Genomic DNA, 22752 nt, shown 5'->3' on the forward strand with positions numbered 1-22752 from the left:
TTTCCTGCCGCTCCTGCTACATAACAACAAATAAATATACAAATATATAACTTTCCCTCTTGCAGCTCCAGCCCCCAACAGACTTTCTCAAAGAGAAAATTGACATTATCTGACTATAATGTCCATGTCTTCCTTCTACCAAATCTAATGAATTTCAGCACTATCAGCTCCATACCTCCTGTTACTGTAAAGGAATTTATCTTGCTTCTCTATCCTTTTAGGAACCTCCATTATGGATTATCCCATCTCCTTGCCTTTCCAACAACTCCTTCCCTAAGATATCCTTACTGCCAGTTAATTGTGCTCAAGTCCCTCACATAGTAAAACAAAAAACCCTTAATCCTGCTTCTCCTCTAGTCTCTTCATAGCTGAAATTTTCTGCATTGAGTAGTTTCTGTCTTCCTTCTTCCCATACTCAGCCCTTCCAGTCTGACATATCACGTTTTACTGGAAGCAACTCTCAATGTTACCACTGATACCCATGTTGCTAAGTCTTGTAGATGTCATGGGTCTTCATCTTGGCTTCTTAGTAGCATTTGACCCTGTTGATCACTTTGTCTTTGAAGTATTTTTTGTTGTTGTTGTTTTAAAAGCAACACAATTTCTGTGCTTTCCTTCCTTGCCCTTCCCTCACACATACATACATATATTTGCTTTACTCTCCCAGCCTCTGTCCACTAAGTTTCTTTTGCTGTGCTTGAGTAAAGTTCCCCAAGGATTGGTGCTCAGGCCTCTTTTTTCACTGCACCCACTTAAGGCTCTTTTTCTTTTCTTTTCTTTTCTTTGAGATGGAGTCTTGCTCTGTTGCTCAGGCTGGAGTGCAATGGCACGATCTTGGGATCTTGGCTCATTGCAACCTCGGCTTCCTGGGTTCAAGCGATTCTCCTGCCTCAGCCTCCCAAGTAGCTAGGATTACAGGCACGCATCACCACACCCAGCTAATTTTTTTTTTTTTTGAGACGGAGTTTCACTCTTGTTACCCAGGCTGGAGTGCAATGGCGCGATCTCGGCTCACTGCAACCTCCGCCTCCTGGGTTCAAGCAATTCTCCTGCCTCAGCCTCCTGAGTAGCTGGGACTACAGGCACGCGCCACCATGCCCAGCTGATTTTTTGTATTTTTAGTAGAGATGGGGTTTCACCATGTTGACCAGGATGGTCTTGATCTCTTGACCTCGTGATCCACTCACCTCAGCCTCCCAAAGTGCTGGGATTACAGACTTGAGCCACCGCGCCCGGCCAGCACCCAGCTAATTTTTTATATTTTTGGTAGAAATGAGGTTTCATCATGTTGGCCAGGCTGGTCTTGAACTCCAGACCTCAGATGATCCACCCGCCTCGGCTTGCCAAAGTGCTGGGATTACAGGTGTGAGCCACGGCTCCCAGCCACTCTTTTTGTTTGTTTGTTTTGTTTTTTAAATAGGGTCTCTCTTGATCTGTTGCCTAGACTGGAGTGCAGTACCACCTGCTCCCAGGCTCAATCGATCCTTCTACATCAGCCACCCCTGACTCTCCCTACCCCTTCCCTGGAGTAGCTGGGACTATAGACAGGAGTGCCACCATGCCCGGCTAATTTTTGTATTTTTGTAGAGATGCGGTTTTGTCATGTAGGATGGTCTTGAACTTTCTGGCCTCAGGCAATCCACCTGCCTTAGCCTTCCAAAGTGCTGGGATTACAGGTGTGAGCCACTGCACCTGGCTTTAAGTTTATTTTTCAGCTCCTGTTACTTCATTTACAGCATTAACTTGTAAATTTACCACTAACCCACAATCTTCCCCTGAGCTCAAGACCCATATATACCATTCTTTCCTTTAAAATACATGTGTCCCTAACCGAATTTGCATTGGATAGTATTAAAAAAAAAACTTGTATTCCCCAGTTTATCTTAAGATTCTGCATTTGAATTTGTAATCCCAGGGAAAAGGCCCTTTCCTAGGTCTCCAACCTTTTTTAGTGTCTATGCACAGGAGGCTGAGGCAGGATGATTGCTTGAGCCTGTGAGATGGAGGTTGCAGTGAGCCCTGATCACACCATTGCACTCCAATCCAAGCAACAGAGCAATTTATCTCCAAAAATAAACAAACAAGAAACTAGAATAAATCTTCAATTTTCCAAAGCGTACCTCAGAGTTTTCACGCATTCTGATCCCTTTGCTTGGGGATGCTTTATTCCCTTCATCTAGTTAATTGCCTACTCATCAAATATTACCTCAAATCTCAGTTTCTCAGGAAAGTTTCATCTGCATAAAATGTAAGCTCTATGCCGGGCACGGTGGCTCACGCCTGTAATCTCAGCACTTTGGGAGGCTGAGGCGGGTGGATCACGAGGTCAAGAGATCGAGACCATCCTGGTCAACATGGTGAAACCCCGTCTCTACTAAAAATACAAAAAATTAGCTGGGCATGGTGGCGCATGCCTGTAATCCCAGCTACTCAGGAGGCTGAGGCAGGAGAATTGCCTGAACCCGGGAGGCGGAGGTTGCGGTGAGCCGAGATCGCGCCATTGCACTCCAGCCTGGGTAACGAGCGAAACTCCATCTCAAAAAAAAAAAAATGTAAGCTCTATGAGGGCGGTGCTCTGTCTACTTTCCTGCGGTTTGCCTGAGACCCAATATACTGACGTAGTAGGTACTTGAGAAATATTTCTTGTATCACTGACTAAATTAGATTGAGATAAAATACTATTGTGAACCAATGGCTTACTACTTATTTTGTAGATAAAGCAATTTACCCTGGCCTGAGATGGTAACTTCACTTCACTTTTCAGATAGTGCCTAGTTGAGTCATCAAGACTCCACTGACTAGCTTTTTCACCTTTTTTTTTTTTTTTTTTTTTTTTTTTGAGACGGAGTTTTGCTCTTGTTAACCAGGCTGGAGTGCAATGGCGCCATCTCGGCTCAACGCAACCTCCGCCTCCTGGGTTCAGGCAGTTCTCCTGCCTCAGCCTCCTGAGTAGCTGGGATTACAGGCACGTGCCACCATGCCCAGCTAATGTTTTGAATTTTTAGTAGAGACGGGATTTCACCATGTTGATCAGGATGGTCTGGATCTCTTGACATCGTGATCCACCCGCCTTGGCCTCCCAAAGTGCTGGGATTACAGGCTTGAGCCACCGCGCCCATCCTGCTTTTTCACCTTTATTAAATAACATAACTTTTGTATTTTTGAGACAGTGTCCGATTCTATAGCTCAGGCTGGAGTGCAGTGGTGTGCAAGGCTCACGGCACTTGCTCAAACCATCCAGCTCCAACTCAAACCATCCTCCTTAGCCCTCTCCCATACCAGGTGAGTAGCTGGGACCACAGGCATGTGACACCACACCCAGCTAATTCTGTATTATTATTATTTTTAGTAGAGACAGGGTTTTGCCATGATGCCCAGGCTGGTCTGGAACTTTTGAGCTCAAGTGATCCACCCGCCTTGGCCTCCCGTAAGTGCTGGGATTACAGGGGCGAGGCACTGTGCCTCAAATTACATAACCTTTGAATGTCTGTTTTGTGATCTACCAAATGGTATCGCATAGTAGCTGCCTCTCAAGGTTATAGTAGGGTTATGTGTAAGCTGCTTATTGCATTGCCCACTCTATAGAAAGAACTCCATATTATAATCATTAACTGTGCTGGAAAATTCCCAACTCTCCAGATGCGGAGTTCTGCAAGGATGGTTGGGGAGAGTTGCAGCCAGATTAGGGTCTCCAAACAATTGATTTAAGCCTGAATTTCCCTAATCTGAAGGCTGGCTGGAGCTCAAATTCCTCCAACCTGGGTACTGAACCAGTATCTCAGTCTCAAGGGTGTACTGCATTCAGACAAATTGAACAAAGGCGAAGGTGGGAAAAGGCTAGCTGTCTTTCGCCTCAAAGACCCTCCTGCACAGAATTCCTGATATTAAAAACCAGCTGGCTGGGTGTGGTCGCTCATGCCCTTAATCCCAACGCTGAGAGGCAGAGACTGGGAGACTGCTTTAGCCAAGGAGTTCCAGACCAACCTGGGCAAAATAATGAGACCCTGTCTCTACTGAAAAAGTAAAAATAAAAATTTTAGCCGGGTTGGGCGCAGTGGCTCACGCCTGTCATCCCAGCACTTTGGGAGGCCAAGGCAGGCGGATCACCTGAGGTCGAGAGATTGAGGCCAGCCTGATCAACATGGAGAAAGCCCATCTCTACTAAAAATACAAAATTAGCCAGGTCTGGTGGCGATGCCTGTAATCCCAGCTACTTGTAAGGCTGAGGCAGGAAAATTGCTTCGACCTGGGAGGCAGAGGTTGCTGTGAGCCGAGATAACACCACTGCATTCCAGCCTAGGCAACAAGAGTAAAACTCGGTCTCAAAAAAAAAAAAAAAAGAAAAGAAAAATTAGCCGGGTGTGTAGTCTCAGCTAGTGAGGAGGCTGAGGTGGGAGGATCCCTTGAGGACAAGAGTTTAAGGCTGCAGTGAGCCGTGATCACGCCACCGCACTCCAATACGGGCGACAGAGTGAGACCCTGTCTTAAATAATAAAATAAATAAATAAATAAAATCCAGCCAAAATGGTATCGTTTTCCTTTTGTTGCCCCAATAGCTAGCGCTTCCCACCATTCCTTGGCAAACAGAACAACCAGAGAGGATAGAAGTCGGGTCTGATCCAGGGACTCTCGGGAATCGCTTCTAACACGTACCCTATTTAAATTTTGTATTATGGTACTCAGGAGGTTCACAAACCGCCTTTTCAGGCATGGGACTCGAACTCGTAAGCCATAGCTGTTCCTCTAGTTCCCGCCTCAGCCGGATGACAGAAAGGCTAGCTCCAGGGTTAGACAACTACCACAGGCGAGGGCGCGAGCGAGGTGCGCGCGCCGAGTAGGGGGAAGGGCCTGGCGCGCGCCGCACCAGACCGAGGGGGTGGGGGCGAGCTCTCTCGCGAGAGTTGGTTTGTTCTGGGGCTGCAGCCGCTGCCACCACCTCTATCCAGTGCCGTTGCTGCGGGGGATTGTGGGAACCTCCGCGTCCCGCTCGCTGGGAGAGAGGTACCTCTCCTTTTCCCTCTCTCTTTCCCTAAGGTAGGCGTGAAACGGGTAAGAGTCGGGGTGGGGTGGCTGGGGGCTCTCTGTGTCCGCCGGGAGGGGACAACGACGGCGACAGGGGCCGCGGGGAGCCGGCGGCGCGCCTTTCTTGCTCGCTCCCGTTCTGCCTCCCTCCGCGCTGCGTATGTGAGCCGCCTGATCGGCGGCCGCCATGTTAGGAGCGCAGTGGCGGCGCAACCAGCCTTCTCGGGCGGCGGAGGTGAGCGGTCCGGGAGGGAGACACGCGACCGACCGAGGGCTCAGGGTGTGGCGGGAGAGTCGGGGTGAAGAGGTGCGCTGGTCTGCCGAGCTTCCCGCGCGTCCTGGGCTCGTTGTGGGCGGGGGCGGGACGACGAGCCCGTTACACGCGGGCCGCGGCGCTGAGGGGGAGGGAGGAGCGCTCGAGGCCTGAGGGACAGATTGTCCATTGGGGGCCTGTCGTTTGGGGAGGATGATTAAGATAGCGAAGTCCTTGGGTAGCGCCAGTCCCAAATAACGCGTTCGCCTTTTTTTCCTCTGAAAATGTTCCTCAAAATGGAGGATTTCGCAGACTCCGAAGAGCCTGCTGTTTGACCAGGTTTCTTTCTTCTCCCGATGTCACGGCCTTCGTGCCGCTCCTCGCCCATCGCCTCAGAGCGCCCCCTGAGATTCCCGGCCCAAACGCGCGCGCGCGTCGTTAGGTGGACATCAGAAACAACTCCTCCCCGCCCCCCAACGCGTAAAAATGGCCGAAAAATTAAACGTTAACGCTTGTTTTTCGTACCGGGTCGTGGAGCTAGCCGCCTGCAATACGCTGCGAGGCGGTTGATTTGCGCTTGTTTAGTCAGTCACCTCACATCCTTTTTCTCTTTATCAAAATACTATTAGTTCAGGTTCCTCTGGAGAGGCTCGTGTGGTGTGGGACCTTCCGGTTTCCAGACAAAGGGTTTTGGAATACCAAGGTGTAGTCGCCGTATCGTTCTTTGCATTTCGAGCTCTGTGCCATGTTCTGTGTTCTACATTTACTGTAGATGAATATTCCCTAGGCGTTTATCCTGCTCTGTGGCCCTGTTCTGTGGAATATTCCTATTGGATCAGTTACAGTTTTTCAGTCAGACATTTCCAGAACGGTTAATGGTGGTTCTGAGATGTCTAGTCTTTCGGGCGCGCTGGAATAATGTGAAGAGTCGTTGATTTCGTAGGTAGTGGTCACGAGATTTTGTATTGATACTGCGTTCTGTGTTTTAAACCTTGGTTTAAGATTTTTAAATAGTCGATAAAATACATTTTTCTCCTCAGGAAATCTGAACAGTTGACTGGACAAAAATGATGTTTTAGGCTATTTTAATGTTAAAAAAAAGTTTCCCTTTAAAAACATTTCTTTACTAACGGCTCAGTCATCTATGCAGTCTGTTGACGTTGTTTTTCACATTAGCATTGTTTTAAAAATCAAGAAGGGCTTGAGACATTTTCGTTGCAGAAACGCTCTGGATGATGCCTTTTCCACTTAAATAGAATGTTTTTGCAAACTCGAAATTAAACACCATTAAAATACTACATGAAGATTTTTCTCGTTGGTTATGTAAGATTTGAAAAAGATAATTTGGCCAGATGTTTGTGAAGTGCTATAAATTTCTTCTTTTGCACATAACAGTACATGCTTATAACATTACTTTGTACTTTACCCAGGGAAGTTTCACTTTCTCATCTTTATGTATTTTTAAGTTGTGTACAGCTTTTATATCATATTTTGAACTAATTCGGAAGGTTTTAACCACCTTTGATCTGAGCATTAGTTAAGTCTTTAAGCATGCTAATTTTCTTACTAATGCTTTTAGAGTTTTTAAACACTAATATTATAACTCAGTTAATGGTTTTTACTGAGGAGTGCAACGATGATGTCATATTTTAGGAGCATCGCGTAGTTCAAATCCCTAATTTTATAGAAGAGAAGATTAAAGCCCAGATAGGTTGTGACCAGTTGCAATAGTAGCAATACTGCCAGTGTGGTCTGGAGAGGCCTTGGATCTTTTTATCTGAAACAGGATCGCTCTGTTGCCCAGACGGGAGGGCAGTGTCGCGATCACTGGCTCAGGGTTCACAGCAGCCTCTACCTCCCAGACACGAGTAATCCTCCCACCTCAGCCTTCTGAGTAGCTGAGATCACAGGCAAGCGCCACCATACCCAGCTAATTTTTTTTATCTTCTGTAGAGACATGTTCTCCCTATGTGGCCTAGGTTGGTGTTGAGCTCCCGGAGCCCTTGGATCTTGATTTGGTCCTTGATTCAGACTTCTTCACAGTATAGTATAACAAATGGGCTTAAAATGGAAAGACTGCTTATAGTAATTTATCCTAAGGGAATAGTGTGACAGATAAATTTTTTTTTTTTTTTTTTTTTTTTTTTTTTTTTTTTTTTGAGACAGAGTTTCGCTCTTGTTACCCAGGCTGGAGTGCAATGGCGCGATCTCGGCTCACCGCAACCTCCACCTCCTGGGCTCAGGCAATTCTCCTGCCTCAGCCTCCTGAGTAGCTGGGATTACAGGCACGAGCCACCATGCCCAGCTAATTTTTTGTATTTTTAGTAGAGACGGGGTTTCACCATGTTGACCAGGATGGTCTCGATCTCTCGACCTCGTGATCCACCCGCCTCGGCCTCCCAAAGTGCTGGGATTACAGGCTTGAGCCACCGCGCCCGGCGACAGATAAATTTAATAACAGTTAATGGTTTTTGAAAATCGAAAGATTCAAGTTTTGGGAATCTGCTAATTCTGTTCTGGAAGTGGAAATCTTATACAGCTGAAAAGAGTATTTTTAGGCTGGGCGTGGTGGGTCACTCCTGTAATCCCAGTACTTGGAGAGGCAGAGGCCGGCGGATCACGAGGTCAGGCGATCCACACACCATCCTGGCTAACACGGTGAAACCCCATCTCTACTAAAATAAAAATTAAAAAATACATAAATAAATAAAATAAAATAAACCAGGTATGGTGGCACACGCCTGTAGTCCCGGCTACTTAGGAGGCTGAGGCAAGCGAATCGCTTGAACCTGGGAGGCGGAGGTTGCAGTGAGCCGAGATCGCGCCACTGCACTCGAGCCTGGGCCACAGCGAGACTGTCTCAAAAATAAACCAAAAACAAACAAAACTACACAGTATTTTAGTTGAAGAGTAATGATGGGAAAATGGTAATGGTATATAGTTTTAACTGTACAGGAAAATATTGTAAACTGCTAATGTCGTTTGATTGTATTTTTGGGGTTTTTTTGTTTGTTTTTTGAGATGGAGTCTCCCTCTTTCACCCAGGCTGGAGTGCAGTGGTGCGATCTTGGCTCGCTGCAGTCTCCGCCTCCAGGGTTCACGCGATTATCCTGTCTCAGCCTCCTGAGTAGCTGGGATTACAGGTACGCGCCACCATGCCCAGCTAATTTTTTGTATTTTTAGTAGAGACGGGGTTTCACCATGTTGACCAGGTTGGTCTCGATCTCTCGACCTTGTGATCCACCGCGCCCGGCCAGTTTTTGTATTTTTTAGTAGAAATGTGGGTTCACCATGTTGGCCAGGCTGATCTCAAACCCCTGACCTCATGATCCATCTGCCTCTGGCTCCCAAAGTGATGGGATTACAGGCGTGAGCCACCACGCCTGTCCGGTTAGATTTTATTATTATTATTATTACTATTTTATTTTATTGGCACCACGTTTCTCTCGTTGACCAGGCTGGAGTGCGATGGCAGGATCTTGGCTCACTGCAAACTCCACCTCCCAGGTTCAAGAGTTTTCTTTTGCCTCAGTCTCCTGAGTATCTGGGATTACAGGCATGTGCCACCCACCACGCCTGACCAATTTTGTATTTAGTAGAGATGAGGTTTCTCCATGTTGGTCAGGCTGGTCTTGAACTTCCGACCTCAGGTGATCCGCCTGCGTTGGTCTCCCAAAGTGCTGGGATTACAGGCGTGGGCTACTGCACCCGGCGGATTGTTTTCAAAAGGACAATATAAAACATGAAAATAGACATACATCCCAAAATGTTGGCTCAGGTTTTGGCATTATGAGTAATTTGTGTTTCCTCCCTGGTGTTTTTTCTGAATTTATTACAATAAATTACATCTACTTTTGTAATGAGGGGAAAAAATGAAAAACATTTTGTAAATGCTGGAACTGTTTAAAATTATTAGAATCTGCCGTATTTTTTAAGGGAAATTGATAAAAACTAGCTGCTTCAAGTCTGAAGTGAGAAGTACTCAGAAGTGACAGAAAGTAGTGCTTGTGTAACATTCTGGTTATTAGATACAAGCAAACACAGGAATCAGACTATTCTTCCGCAAAAATGTTAAAATCATTATTATTGGCTGGGTGTGGTGGCTCATGCCTGTAATCTCAGCACTTTGGGAGGCTGAAGCGGGCAGATCATGAGGTCGGGAATTCAAGATGAGCCTGGCCAAGATGGGGAAACCCTGTCTCTACTAAAAATACAAAAATTAGCCGGGCGTGGTGGCACGCACCAGTAATTCTAGCTATTCGGGAGGCTGAGGCAGAGAATTGCTTAAACCTGGGAGGCAGAGCTTGCAGGGGACTGAAATTGCCACTGCACTCCATCCTGGGTGACAGAGCAGGACTTGGTCTCAAAAATAAAAATTATTATTGGAAATAGTACTAATTAGCTTACAGTATGAACTGCAGCCAAAGAATTGAATAATGGTCAGATATTCTTAGAACGTCTTAGGGATACTTGATTTTATATACCTCCTTTAGTTAGATTTGTAGTACAGCTATCCCATACTTCTGGCAACAGGTTCTAAAAGTGGTTGATTGCAGCTGGGCGCCAGTAATCCCAGCACTTTAGGAGGCCTAGGCGATCATCTGAGGTCAGAAGTTCCAAGACCAGATTGCCCAACATGGCACTATCCTGTTTTTACTAAAAAATACAAAAATTAGCTGGGCATAGTGGCGAACACCTGTAATCCCAGCTCCCTGGGAGGCTGAGGTAGGAGAATCACTTGAACCTAGAAAGCGGAGGTTGTAGTTAGCCGAGATCACGCCACTGCATTCCAGCCTGGGCAGCAGAACGGGACTGTCTCCAAAATTAATTAAAGTGGATGATTGACTTAATATTTGGGATAGACAGTGTTAAGTGTTGGGATGGATTGGAAGCGTTATAGGCTGGGAGTGTAATTTTGCCATTTTCTGTATATGTGGTTGGTTATTGTAAGGCACAATGCTGTCCAGGAAATAAAGTGCTGTAATTTCTAATTATTAGCTATGTAGCAGACCTTTCTCATTGAATCATTAGGATTAAGGGCTTTGAAGTTTTTGGTAAAAGTTTGTGTTGGCCAGGTGGCTCATGCCTGTAATCCCAACGCTTTTGGAGACTGAAGCTGGTGGATCATGAGGTCAGGAGTTCAAGACCAGCCTGGCCAACATGGTGAAACCCCGTCTCCACTAAAAATACAAAAAAAAAGTCAGGCGTGGTAGTGCAGGCCTGTAGTCCCAGCTCTTTGGGAGGTTGAGGCAGGAGAATTGCTTGAAACCGGAAAAAGAAGTTGCAGTGAGCCAGGATCATCCACTGCACTCCATCCTGGCGATGGTGGGAGACTCTGTCTTGGGGGCGGGGGGGGGGGGGAGTACAACTTCTAGGTTTTAACTTATTTAACACATTTCTATTATAAGCCTATTTGTAAACTTGTAATACGATAAAAGTTATATGACAGAGTGCTATTATCTGACCTGACCTCAATCTGATTTGTTACTGTGGCACTTCTGTGTGAATGCAGTGCAGAGTGCCTTTGATGTGATGCAGCTTTGGTGTAATTTTCTGGTTGTGCATCAAGCCCTAGTGTTCTCTATATAGATAAAGCTCCAGACTATTTGGAAGTGAAAAACCAAATAATTATGTGAAGTAGAAATGAAAGCTTAGGTTTGGAAAAATTTTAAAACTATTCCAAAATTTAAAGTACACCTCCTCAAACTTTAGAAACATCTTATCTGGCATTCTCTTTAATCTAGCATCCCACTAACCTTTGGTTGTTGGTACCTATTCTCGGGCAGAAACAGGTTAGTAGGATAACAGAGAGGAGGGTGCCTGTGGGGCAGGAGAGAGTAGTTCTCAACTAGGCTGATGGTTAAGGGTAAAGAGCAACAAAGTGCCTGTGGCAAATGTCTTAGTGGGCCAGCAGTAAATGCAGCAAGTATGAAAAGTAATCATTTAATTAATCTTAAGAAGCTGTATCATCTGCATTTAGTTCATGAAGATGTGTAACTTTCAGATCTTTTGAGATGATACGTATGGTTTTTTCCTGTTTTGTGGGATTATTAGGATATTAGGCATCCCCCTTTGGTAGAGACACAGAGAGGAACCTATACCATATGTGAAAATTAAAAGAATTATTTGAGCACCCAACTTCAGCAGTAGTTGGGGGAAAGAAAAGTAATGTCAAAGAAATAGAAACATTTGGGGGGGCGTGGTGCCTCATGCCTGTAATCCCAGCATTTTGAGAGGCTGAGGCAGGCAGATCACTTGAGGCCAGGAGTTCAAGACCAACCTGGGCAACACGTGAAACCCCATATCTACTAAAAACACAAAACTTAGCCAGGCGTGGTGCGTGCTTGTAATTCCAGCTGATGGAGAGGCCGAGGCAGGGGAATTGCTTAAACCTGGGAGGTGGAGGTAGTGAGCCAAGATCGTGCCACTGCACTCTCTCCTGGATGACAGAGCAAGACTGTCAAAAAGAAGAAATACAAACATTTGAACTCCAAATATTCTTTGTGTATAGAAAAGTTTAGTGGATAATTAAAACTAGAACAGAGGCTGGGCACAGTGGCTCACGCCTGTAATTCCAGCACTTTGGGAGGCCAAGGCAGGCGGATCACTGGGTCAGGAGTTCGACACCAGCCTCACCAACATGGTGAAACCCCGTCTTTAAAAAACAAAAAAAAAGGAAAAAAAAAATAGAACAGAGAGAAAACAAACCTGTGAGTTGAGAGATTTTTAGTTATGTGACTGGAAGGGTTGGAAAAGCATATCAGTGTAGTGCTTGTGTCTGTCTTTGTGTGGGCCATGGTATTTTGGAAGAGCACCATGGAGGAGGAAGTTTTGCAATTTTGCACCAAGGGACACCAAGAAACACTAGCAGTGTTCTTGCTAATGGAAAGAAATTGAAACCAACCTAAATGTTCATCATCTGCAGAATAAGTACATGTACATACATAATGGTATCTATATTGCATTGAAAATGTAGGTTTCGTCGGGTGCGGTGGCTCAAGCCTGTAATCCCAGCACTTTGGGAGGCCGAGGTGGGTGGATCACGAGGTCAAGAGATCGAGACCATCCTGGTCAACATGGTGAAACCCCGTCTCTACTAAAAATACAAAAAATTAGCGGGGCATGGTGGCGCGTGCCTGTAATCCCAGCTACTCAGGAGGCTGAGGCAGGAGAATTGCCTGAACCCAGGAGGCGGAGGTTGTGGTGAGCCGAGATTGCGCCATTGCACTCCAGCCTAGGTAACAAGAGCGAAACTCCGTCTCAAAAAAAAAAAAAAGCAACTCAGAGCAGTACAATCTAAGTCAATTTGCATAAAGTTCAGAAATGCAAAATTAACACTTTTTTAAGGGTACATGCAGTAAGTAGTCAAACTTAAAAACAAGAGGAGGGAGTCATTGGAAATTACTATGTAGATTTATTTCCAAGGTCTTGTTAATGTTCTTTGTCATATTTTTTAATACACTGGTTTGTATAATTCATTGAATGATTAAAAGGGGGGTGCTAGGCCTTAAGAAAATTACTAGAATTACGTGAAATGAGAGAGAGATGCATCCTAGCTAAATAATTTACACAAACATTGAGCAGTTTCTGTAAATGGAATGGCAAGCAGAACTTTCTAGAAGGTGTTTCATTGTGATTTGGGAAAAGGTTTAGAGAAGTAGAATGGAACCGGTATATTAAAGGCATTGAAAATCACATGTGAGGCAGGGCACAGTAGTTCATACCTACCAGCACTTCACGAGGCTGAGGCGGGAGGATCTCTTGAGCCCAGGAGTTCCTGATCAGCTCAGGCAACATAGTGAGACCTTATCTCTACTAAAAATGTGAAAAAATGGTTGGGTGTAGTGGTGCATGCCTGTGGTAACTGCTGAGACAGGAGGATCACTTGAGCTGAGATTGTGCCACTACACTGGGCTACAGAGCAAGACCCTGTCTTGAAAAAGAAAAGAAATCGTAGTGTGGATTTCATGTGGTAAGTGGTAGGGAGTAGCAGGTTTTTGAGCAGGAGTGTGTGAGATGAGTGATGTTTCAGATTGTTTATATTGGAAGATGATGAGGTGTAAGCTTCGGTGCCAGGAGGCCAGCTAAAAAGCAGGAGGACTAAAATTAGGTCAGAGAGACTAGAAAGGTCAGGTCTGTGGCCATATACCCTAAATGCACCTGATCTTGTCTGATCTTGGAAGCTAAGCAGTGTTGGACCACGTTAGTACTCGGATGAGGTAAGGACTGCAGGGTGAAGGGTGATTTAAACACAGGTTGGCAATAGAGAATGAAGAAAGATGATGTTTAATTTGTCCACTTTTACTAGAATCACTGCAATATAGATACTTAATCTGTTAAAAGTTACTACCAGCCGGGTGCGGTGCTCACGCCTGTAATCCCAGCACTTTGGGAGGCCGAGGTGGGTGGATCACGAGGTCAAGAGATTGAGACCATCCTGGTTAACATGGTGAAACCCCACCTCTACTAAAAATACAAAAAATTAGCTGGGCATGGTGGCGCATGCCTGTAATCCCAGCTACTTAAGAGGCTGAGGCAGGAGAATTGCCTGAACCCAGGAGGCGGAGGTTGCGGTGAGCCGAGATCACGCCATTGCACTCCAGCCTGGGTAACAAGAGCGAAACTCCGTCTCCAAAAAAAAAAAAAAAGTTACTACCAGTCAGCCAGGTGCAGTGGCTCATGCCTATAAATCCCAGCACTGTGGGAATCTGAGGCAGGCGGATCACAAGGTGAAGAGATGGAAACCATCCTGGCCGACATGGTGAAGCCCCCGCTCTACTAAAAAATACAAAAATTAGCTGGGCGTGGTGGCGCACATCTGTGGTCCTACTGGGGAGGCTGAGGCAGGAGAATCACTTGAACCCGGGAGGTGCAGGTTGCAGTGAGCTGAGATCGTGCCACTGCACTCTAGCCTGGTGACAGAGCAAGACTCTCTCAAAAAAAAAAAAGTTACCACCAGTCTTTAATTCTGGTTATTAAAGCTGATTCCTGAACCAGCTTGGCATTAAAATTGACACATGAAAGAGACTGCAGTGCAGATAAAAAGTTTATAAACTCTTTATTCATGTGTGCTTGGATCAGTCCTTTTTACCTCTCAAAGTTTTTCTCATTACAAACAAAGAAAACTAGGCCGGGCGCGGTGGCTCAAGCCTGTAATCCCAGCACTTTGGGAGGCCGAGGTGGGTGGATCACAAGGTCGAGAGATCGAGACCGACCTGGTCAACATGGTGAAACCCCATCTCTACTAAAAATACAAAAAATTAGCTGGGCATGGTGGCGCGTGCCTATAATCCCAGCTACTGAGGAAGCTGAGGCAGGAGAATTGCCTGAACCCAGGAGGCGGAGGTTGCGGTGAGCCGAGATCGTGCCATTGCACTCCAGCCTGGGTAACGAGAGCGAAACTCCGTCTCTAAATAAATAAATAAATAAATAAAATAAAATAAAGAAAACTTAATTTTACATTCTTGGTTTTATGAGGATCAGATTATACCAAATGAGATGATTACTATGGTGCCTAGGGTGTGCCAGACACTATTTTAGATGTTTTATGTAGACTAATTTGTTAAGGCTTCTTTTTGAGACAGAGTCTTGCTCTGTCACCGAGGCTGGAGTGCAGTGGCGCAATCTTGGGCTCACTGCAACCTCCACCTCTGAGGTTCAAGTGATTCTCCTGCCTCAGCCTCCCCGGTAGATGGGATTACAGGCACATACCACCACGCTTAGCTAATTTTTGGTGTTTTTTGTTTGTCTACATTTTTGGAGACAGTTTTGCTTTTGTCGCCCAGGCTAGAGTGCAATTTGGCACGATTTTAGCTCACTGAAACCTCCGCCTCCTAGGTTCAAGGAGTTCTCTCCTGCCTCCGCCTCACGAGTAGCTGGGATTACAGGCGCCTGCCACCATGCCTGGCTGGTTTTTTGTATTTTTAGTAGAGACAGGGTTTCTCCATGTTGGCCAGGCTGGTCTCGAACCTGTGACCTTAAGTATCTTCCCACCTCAGCTTCCCAGAGTGTTAGAATTACAGCTGTGAGCCACTGTGCCTGGCCTAACTTATTAAGTCTTTACAGCCTAATGAAGTAGGTATTATTTTTATTTCCCCCCACTTTTTTCCTCAAGGTCACACAGCTGTTTGTAATAGAACCAGGATTCACACGAAGGCTTTTGGGCCCCTAAATTTCAGTATATGAAGTAACGGTGTTGTAGAAATGTTTGTGGAAGTCTTAGGGATACAGATGGAGCAGCTTTCTTTTTTTTTTTCACTCCCCCAGAGGCAGAGTCTCCGTCTGTTACCCAGGCTGGAGTGCAGTGGTGTGATCTCGGCTCATTGCAGCCTCCACCTCCTGGGTTCAAGTGATTCTCCTGCCTCAGCCACCTGAGTAGCTGGGACTACAGATGTGTGCCACCACACCTGGCTAATTTTTGTATTTTTAGTAGAGATGGGGTTTCACCATATTGGCCAGGCTAGTCTTGAACTCCTGACCTCAAGTGATCTCCCCCCTCTGCCTCCCAAAGGGCTGGGATTACAAGCATGAGCTACTACACCCAGCCCAGAATGGAGCCTTGAAACAAATCACTGATTTTGCTTAAGCAGAAAAGAAAGTAAAGCCAGGTTTGTGTTGTAGATCAAATAGAGACTGAACTTTATCAGGTAAACGGAGTTAACTTTCTATCTTGTAGTATGGGTTTACTTAATCAATTCTGTGTAGTGTTAATCTGTAACTATTTCTTGCCTGATTGAAGGTCACTGGGAAAAAGTTTTAAACCTAGGAAGAAGACAATATTATTCCAGGTCTGAGTCAGAATTTCTTGAACTGGGTGACATGGAAGTTTTCTATCTTAGCAGCTGGTGCCACTCTACAACACTTGTATGTATCATGAATTAGCCTAAGGATCAAGAAATGGACTAGAAGTTGACTTCACATGTGTTAGATGGATTAAGAACAATGGTCTTAAAGCACTTGAAAATATTGATGATTGTGTTTCAGTCTTCCTGGCACTACGCTTTACAATGTTTTATTTTTTCTATTGTGTGATAACACGTGTTACTTTATATAAAATTGAAACTTTTATCATTATTATTATTATTTTGAGATAGAGTCTCGCTCTTTCACCCAGGCTGGAATGCAGTGGCGCAATCTCGGCTCAGTGCAACCTCCGCCTCCTGAGTTCAAATGATTCTCCTGCCTCAGCCTCCTGAGTAGCTGGGATTACAGGTGCATACCACCACATTCGGCTAATTTTTGTATTTTTAGTAGAGACAGGGTTTCATCATGTTGGTCAGGCTGGTCTCAGACTTTTGACCTCAGGTGATCCACCTGCCTCGGCCTCCCAAAGTGCTGGGATTACAGGTGTGAGCCACCATGCCTGGCTTATTAGTAATACATATTTTTGAGACAGACTCTCACTCTGTTGCCCAGGCTGGAATGCAGTGGTGTGATCTCAACTCACTACACCTCTGCCTCCTGGGTTCAAACAATTCTCCTTCCTCAGCCTCCCAAGTAACTGAGATTACAGGGGCATGCCACCACACTTGGTTAATTTTTGTATTTTTAGTAGAGAAGGGGTTTCTCCCTGTTGGCCAAGCTGGTCTCTCCTTACGTTCGGTGGTCTGCTGGTGTCAGCCTCCCAGAGTGCTGGCATTTACGAGCATGAGCCACAGTGCCCAGCTTGAAACTATTTTCTGCAGGGTTTACTGTTTAAATTATTTAGTAGTTTATTTTTTAAAAACTCTTCCCCCACCACGATGGAGTCTTGCTCTGTTGCCCAGGCTGGAGTGCAGTGGTGTGATCTTGGCTCAACTGCAACCTCTGCCTCCGGGGTTCAAGCAATTCTCCTTCCTCAGCCTCCCAAGTAGCTGGGATTACAGGCATGTGCCACCACACTTGGCTAATTTTTGTGTTAGTAGAGATGGGATTTCACCATGTTGGCCAGGCTCATCTCAAACTCCTGACCTTGGGTAATCTGCCTGCTTCTGCTTCCCAAAGTGCTTTATTACAGGTGTGAGCCACCACATGTGGCCTATTTTAAAAACCATTAAGCCACTCAAGGTATATACCATACTGAGATGAGACTCTGACGCTCAAAAACAGAGAGCGTAAGATTTGAAAGTGGCTGAAATTCTAGGAAAAAAATGTAGTTTCTCAACACACTTCAAAAAGCAAATCCTTAAATAATTGTTAAAAATGTATTAAGTGATATATACACCAACATTAAAATGAAAACTAGCACTTTAAAGTGGAAACTGTCGTAAATTCTTTATAAAATTTAATAAATAAAAAAATTAAAAGAATAACTGAAACCTGTTCTTGAATTGAAAATTAGTTGGATGCTTTGTTTGAAAGTCCTGACCACGCCGGGCGCGGTGGCTCAAGCCTGTAATCCCAGCACTTTGGGAGGCCGAGGCGGGTGGATCACGAGGTCAAGAGATTGAGACCATCCCGGTCAACATGGTGAAACCCCGTCCCTACTAAAAATACAAAAAATTAGCTGGGCATGGTGGCGCGTGCCTGTAATCCCAGCTACTCAGGAGGCTGAGGCAGGAGAATTGCCTGAACCCAGGAGGCGGAGGTTGCGGTGAGCCGAGATCGTGCCATTGCACTCCAGCCTAGGTAATAAGAGTGAAACTCTGTCTCCAAAAAAAAAAAAAAAAAAGTCCTGACCACAAGAATCAATATGTTTATGTGATTGATAACAAAAATCAAGCGCCTGCATTTCCAAATGATGCTGCTTTGAAATTACTGATAGTCAACTATGTCTGACATCTACCAGTGACATGGTTAAGACATTTTTACTAAATTGGTATTGTTGATTGTTACCTAAAACATATTTGGTATATTTTCATATGAATAAGATGATAAATGACAAAGGTGATTGGCCTTGATGGAAAGAACATTTGGAGAATCTGAACATTTCTTGCAGTTCAGAAGAGGAAACTGGTTTTCTGGCTGTTGCTTGTAAGTTTCAAAGTGAAGTTAAAGGATTAAAATAATGTCATTATGAAGGTATTTTTTCCTTGAGTATCTCTACGTTTATGGATAAACCATAAATCATCTTTTATAGTTTTATGGGTAAATAATCTCAAATTCGTTGTGTGTGTTTTAAATTTCTGACTACAAAGACTGAGGAGAAAACTTTTTTTTTTTTTTTTTTTTTTTTTTTTTTTTTTTTGAGACGGAGTGTCGCTCTTGTTACCCAGGCTGGAGTGCAATGGCACGATCTCGGCTCACTGCAACCTCTTCCTCCTGGGTTCAGGCAATTCTCCTGCCTCAGCCTCCTGAGTAGCTGGGATTACAGGCACGCGCCACCATGCCCAGCTGATTTTTTTGTATTTTTAGTAGAGATGGGGTTTCACCATGTTGACCAGGATGGTCTCGATCTCTTGACCTCGTGATCCACCCGCCTCGGCCTCCCAAAGTGCTGGGATTACAGGCTTGAGCCACTGCGCCCGGCCGAAAACTTATGTTTAAGGAGTGATTATCTCTTTTTTTTTTTTTTTTTTTTTTTTTTTGAGACAGTTTCACTCTTGTTACCCAGGCTGGAGTGCAGTGGTGCGATCTCCGCCCCCTGGATTCAGGCAATTCTCCTGCCTCAGCCTCCTGAGTAGCTGGGATTACAGGCACGTGCCACCATGCCCAGCTAATTTTTTGTATTTTTAGTAGAGACGGGGTCTCACTATGTTGACCGGGATGGTCTCGATCTCTCGACCTCGTGATCCACCCGCCTCGGCCTCCCAAAGTGCTAGGATTACAGGCTTGAGCCACCGCGCCCGGCAGGAGTGATTATCTCATACAGTTGAGAGCATGGGTAAATTTCCATGTGTTGTAGTAGATAACCTGTCAGCATTTTCGGAAGCCAAGGCAAGATGATCACTTGAGCCCAGGAGTTTGAGACCAGCCTAACCAACATGTTGAAACTCCCTCTCTACCAAAAGTATGAAAATTAGCAGAGCATGGTGGCATGTGTCTGTAGTCCTAGCTATAGGTGGGAGAGGATGGTTTGAGCCTGGGTGGCAGAGGTTGCAGTGAGCCTGGGCAGTGCACTCCCGGGTACGATGCCATTCCACTCCAGCCTGGGCGATGGAGGAGCCAGACCCTGTCCCCCCAAAAAAGAAAAGCTAAAGGTCTTTTCATTTTTTTCTGTACCTCCTAAGAAACTAAAGTTGGTTTGGGCTTATTTCAGTGATTCTGCTAAATAACCCTCTGAAAGAATGTCTATGGACTTACAGGTAGTCTTTAAGGAAATTTAGATATGGAGCAACTGTTTACTTCTGTTCTCCATGAATTTTCAGGATATGTTAAAATTTTCAGAAATATTTTAGTATTCTAGTTATTTTAATTGGAGAAGAAGCCAAGAACAAAAGTCAGATTCTCATGGAATGGTTGGTGGACTATTGACTGACACATTTCCTAACTATACATAGGGATGATATTCAGATTTGTTTCGATGTTAAATATGAAGCTAACATTTTTAAACAACTGAAAATTGTTTCATAAAATAGTTTGAAGTTCCAAGTTGTTTTGCATTGTCTATAAAAATGAAATTTTAAGCTCATTTTTAAGAATTTGGTTATTAAGGTTGTGGTAAATGGCATTTGTGAAGTGAAATTGTGGATAATGATAGTTTTTAGGGGGTGGAGGTGCTTTCTTTTTGGAGGTGAAAGGTTCTGCATTGATGGGCATTTACACTATTGCATAGAGATTTAAAATAGGTAAATTGGATTTTGATAATAACTGTTCTGCCAAAGCTACTATATTCAAAATTGTTTTAATTGCTAGTGTAATTTAAAGACAATTTTGTAATTACAGGATAAAGCATAGTAAAAAGAAAGCCAGGCGCGGTGGCTCAAGCCTGTAATCCCAGCACTTTGGGAGACCAAGGCGGGTGGATCACGAGGTCATGAGATCGAGACCATCCTGGTCAACATGGTGAAACCCCGTCTCTACTAAAAATACAAAAAATTAGCTGGGCATGGTGGCACGTGCCTGTAATCCCAGCTACTCAGGAGGCTGAGGCAGGAGAATTGCCTGAACCCAGGAGCTGGAGGTTGCGGTGAGCCGAGATCGCGCCATTGCACTCCAGCCTGTGTAACAAGAGCAAAACTCCGTCTCAAAAAAAAAAAAAAACAACATAGTAAAAGAAGCTAATCTTTTGTAAATAGTAAATGTGTCAATATTGTACTACCTTTACTAATACGCAATGAGTCTTAACGTGAATGAGCCTTTAGAAGTGACTCGTGTGTCTTGGTCAGCATTGACATGATAGAGGAACTGTTTTCATAAATGCTTTTTCAACAGAGCTGCCATGTCTAGTTTCTCTCAACTTTTGTTCTAATAAAACCATTTTAAAGAATTTGGTTTATTTGTGGTTTGATCCAAAATCCGACTTAAGTTGCTTTTCACTAATTTTACCCTAATATCCTTGATGGAGCTGCGTTTTAAGTTGAACCTGGGTATCTTAAAAATACTAAGGTTGTCGTTATGGAATTACACGTTTTCATGGGATTTACATTGTTTGTCTTGCCTCTTTTCTGAGTTTTTCTGACATCCATTTTCTGTTTGTCTTAAGGTTATCCTTTACCTTTGCTTCTCGTAACTTTTTCCTTTTGTAGATCCACTGTTTTCCTATGAGCTACCAAAATACATAATTGAGAGCTCTGTAATCTAACAACCATATTTCTTTAAAATATGTCCATCAAAACAATGTTAGACATAATTGTAATACCATTATATAATTTCTCTTAGGGAAAAATAGTTCAAAAGACTGACTTTTTAGTAATACAAAGCTCTGGCTACAACATGAAGGTCAAAGCTGCAAACATTTTTATTTTGAAAAACCCTCTAAAGGTTTTGGCTTTAAAAAATGTGAAAATTTAGAGGGTCCACCACCATTTACATAGCATCTCAACCACCGTTCTGTGTGGCATTTATAAGACAAATCAAAGAAACTTTCATCCAAAGAAGTCCACTTACTCTCGTCTTTATTAATCTTAAAGCTTAAGTAGTTTACATAGTGGATCTTGTCTAGAACTATTAATAGTTTCTTTGGTGTCTTTTCTCAAATTCATCTTTCTTGGTGTGCAAAAACATCTTCCTGTAACTCCAGCCACCTCTTATAGCATTTCTGTGTCTTTTAAAATTTGATTATATCTATTTTTAAAAACCTAGTCTAAATCTTTCTTACCTGCAACTTTTTTTTATACTTCCTCTGCCACTGTATTTGTCCATTGTATCCTTGATTTAATCTATCATTGGTGGAATTGGTCCTGTACATAGACTTGTAACTACTGGATATTGTCTGGTTTTACTGTTAAAGTTTAACATATTAGGCTACCAGTGCTGAGTGTATTGGTGATCAAGAAATATAAAACATAACCGAGCAGTGCCTCTTAGAATTCTGTACCAAACAACTTCAGGTTTACTTCTGTGTATAGCTGTGATTATAAAATTGTTTCACTGAAGATGTTATGTATATCTTTTAACTAATATTTTATGATAATGATGTAAATGATTTGCAAATTCTTATGTGACAGTTTTTGAGGTACAACAATAACGATTTAAGAAAGAAAACAATTTCATCTAGAAACACTGTCTTGGGGGGATCATAATCCGAACTTAAATTTTCCAGGTGTTTTGGGCTTTTCTTGTGAAAAGTTTGCAGGAAACTGTAACCAAGATCTTATTTTCATTTTTACCTGTTTTGTGCTCTAGATGAGCTATGAAACCCTGAGCATTAAATGAGTACTGATGGATGCTAATTTGAGGAGTTCCCTTCTTTAAATCACCTGTATTTCCTGTAACTAGGTTTTTTCTTGGGAGGGCTCCTGTTCCTGTACTGACCAGAGTTAGTTCTCCTTACTTTAAAAAGATTAGATATGAAGTACACATTGCCTGATAGAGGATGGTCAGTAAGAAGGCAATTAGTTGTGTAACTTAAATTTGGGCAGCAATCCTTAAAACTACAGGAAGTGACTTATTTTTCTTATTCACATCTGTCTTCACCTCAAATTGATTTTGCTATATAAAGGTCTCAGCTATTATATTTGGTCTTATATCTTATATTAGGTACTTCAAACCTAAGCTTCATTTACTTGTGATTTTACTTGGTCTTTCCGATAGTGATAACAGGTCTCATTTTCCAAAGCACAGTACAACTGATTCATCTTTGACTTGCTGACCTTGATTTTTTTGTTTGTTTGTTTTTAGTCTTCTGGAACTTAAGCATCATACTATAGGGTGTATTTTTATTCTTCTAAAAGAAGAAACCCATCTATATTTTTACCGAAATTTTGATGTACTCAGACATCTAACCTTTCAATTTACGTGTTTTTAAACTCAGTATGAAATTCCCTTTAATAGTTAAGCTTTAGCATGAAATACTGCTTTTTAAATATCTATATGCAGGCTCTGCATACATCAGGAATCTGTTTAAGTTATGTAATAAATTCCTTGTTAAGTTTGAGATCTTAAATGTTTTTTTTTTT

The 22752-nt window shown here is 43.6% G+C and overlaps 1 protein-coding gene across 8 annotated transcripts in view; it reads left to right on the plus strand.

The window, feature by feature from the left end:
* Positions 1 to 4822: 4822 nt before the first annotated feature.
* The window catches only part of MATR3 (matrin 3), a 42743-nt gene continuing 24813 nt past the window's right edge, over positions 4823 to 22752 (plus strand). For 2 of the 8 annotated variants that reach the window (XM_003933923.4, XM_074380053.1), the window contains exon 1: positions 4922 to 5034. Coding sequence is in view for 2 of the 8 variants with exons in the window: in XM_003933927.4 (XP_003933976.1) it covers positions 5210 to 5257 (48 nt within the window). In the remaining 6 variants the exon portion in view is untranslated. Of the gene's footprint in view, positions 5258 to 22752 lie in introns of all 8 variants that reach the window. The other 6 variants (XM_074380055.1, XM_010344482.3, XM_003933925.4 and 3 more) reach the window with 6 other exon arrangements.

This window comes from Saimiri boliviensis, chromosome 1, assembly GCF_048565385.1.
Source record: "Saimiri boliviensis isolate mSaiBol1 chromosome 1, mSaiBol1.pri, whole genome shotgun sequence".
Taxonomy (NCBI): domain Eukaryota; kingdom Metazoa; phylum Chordata; class Mammalia; order Primates; family Cebidae; genus Saimiri; species Saimiri boliviensis.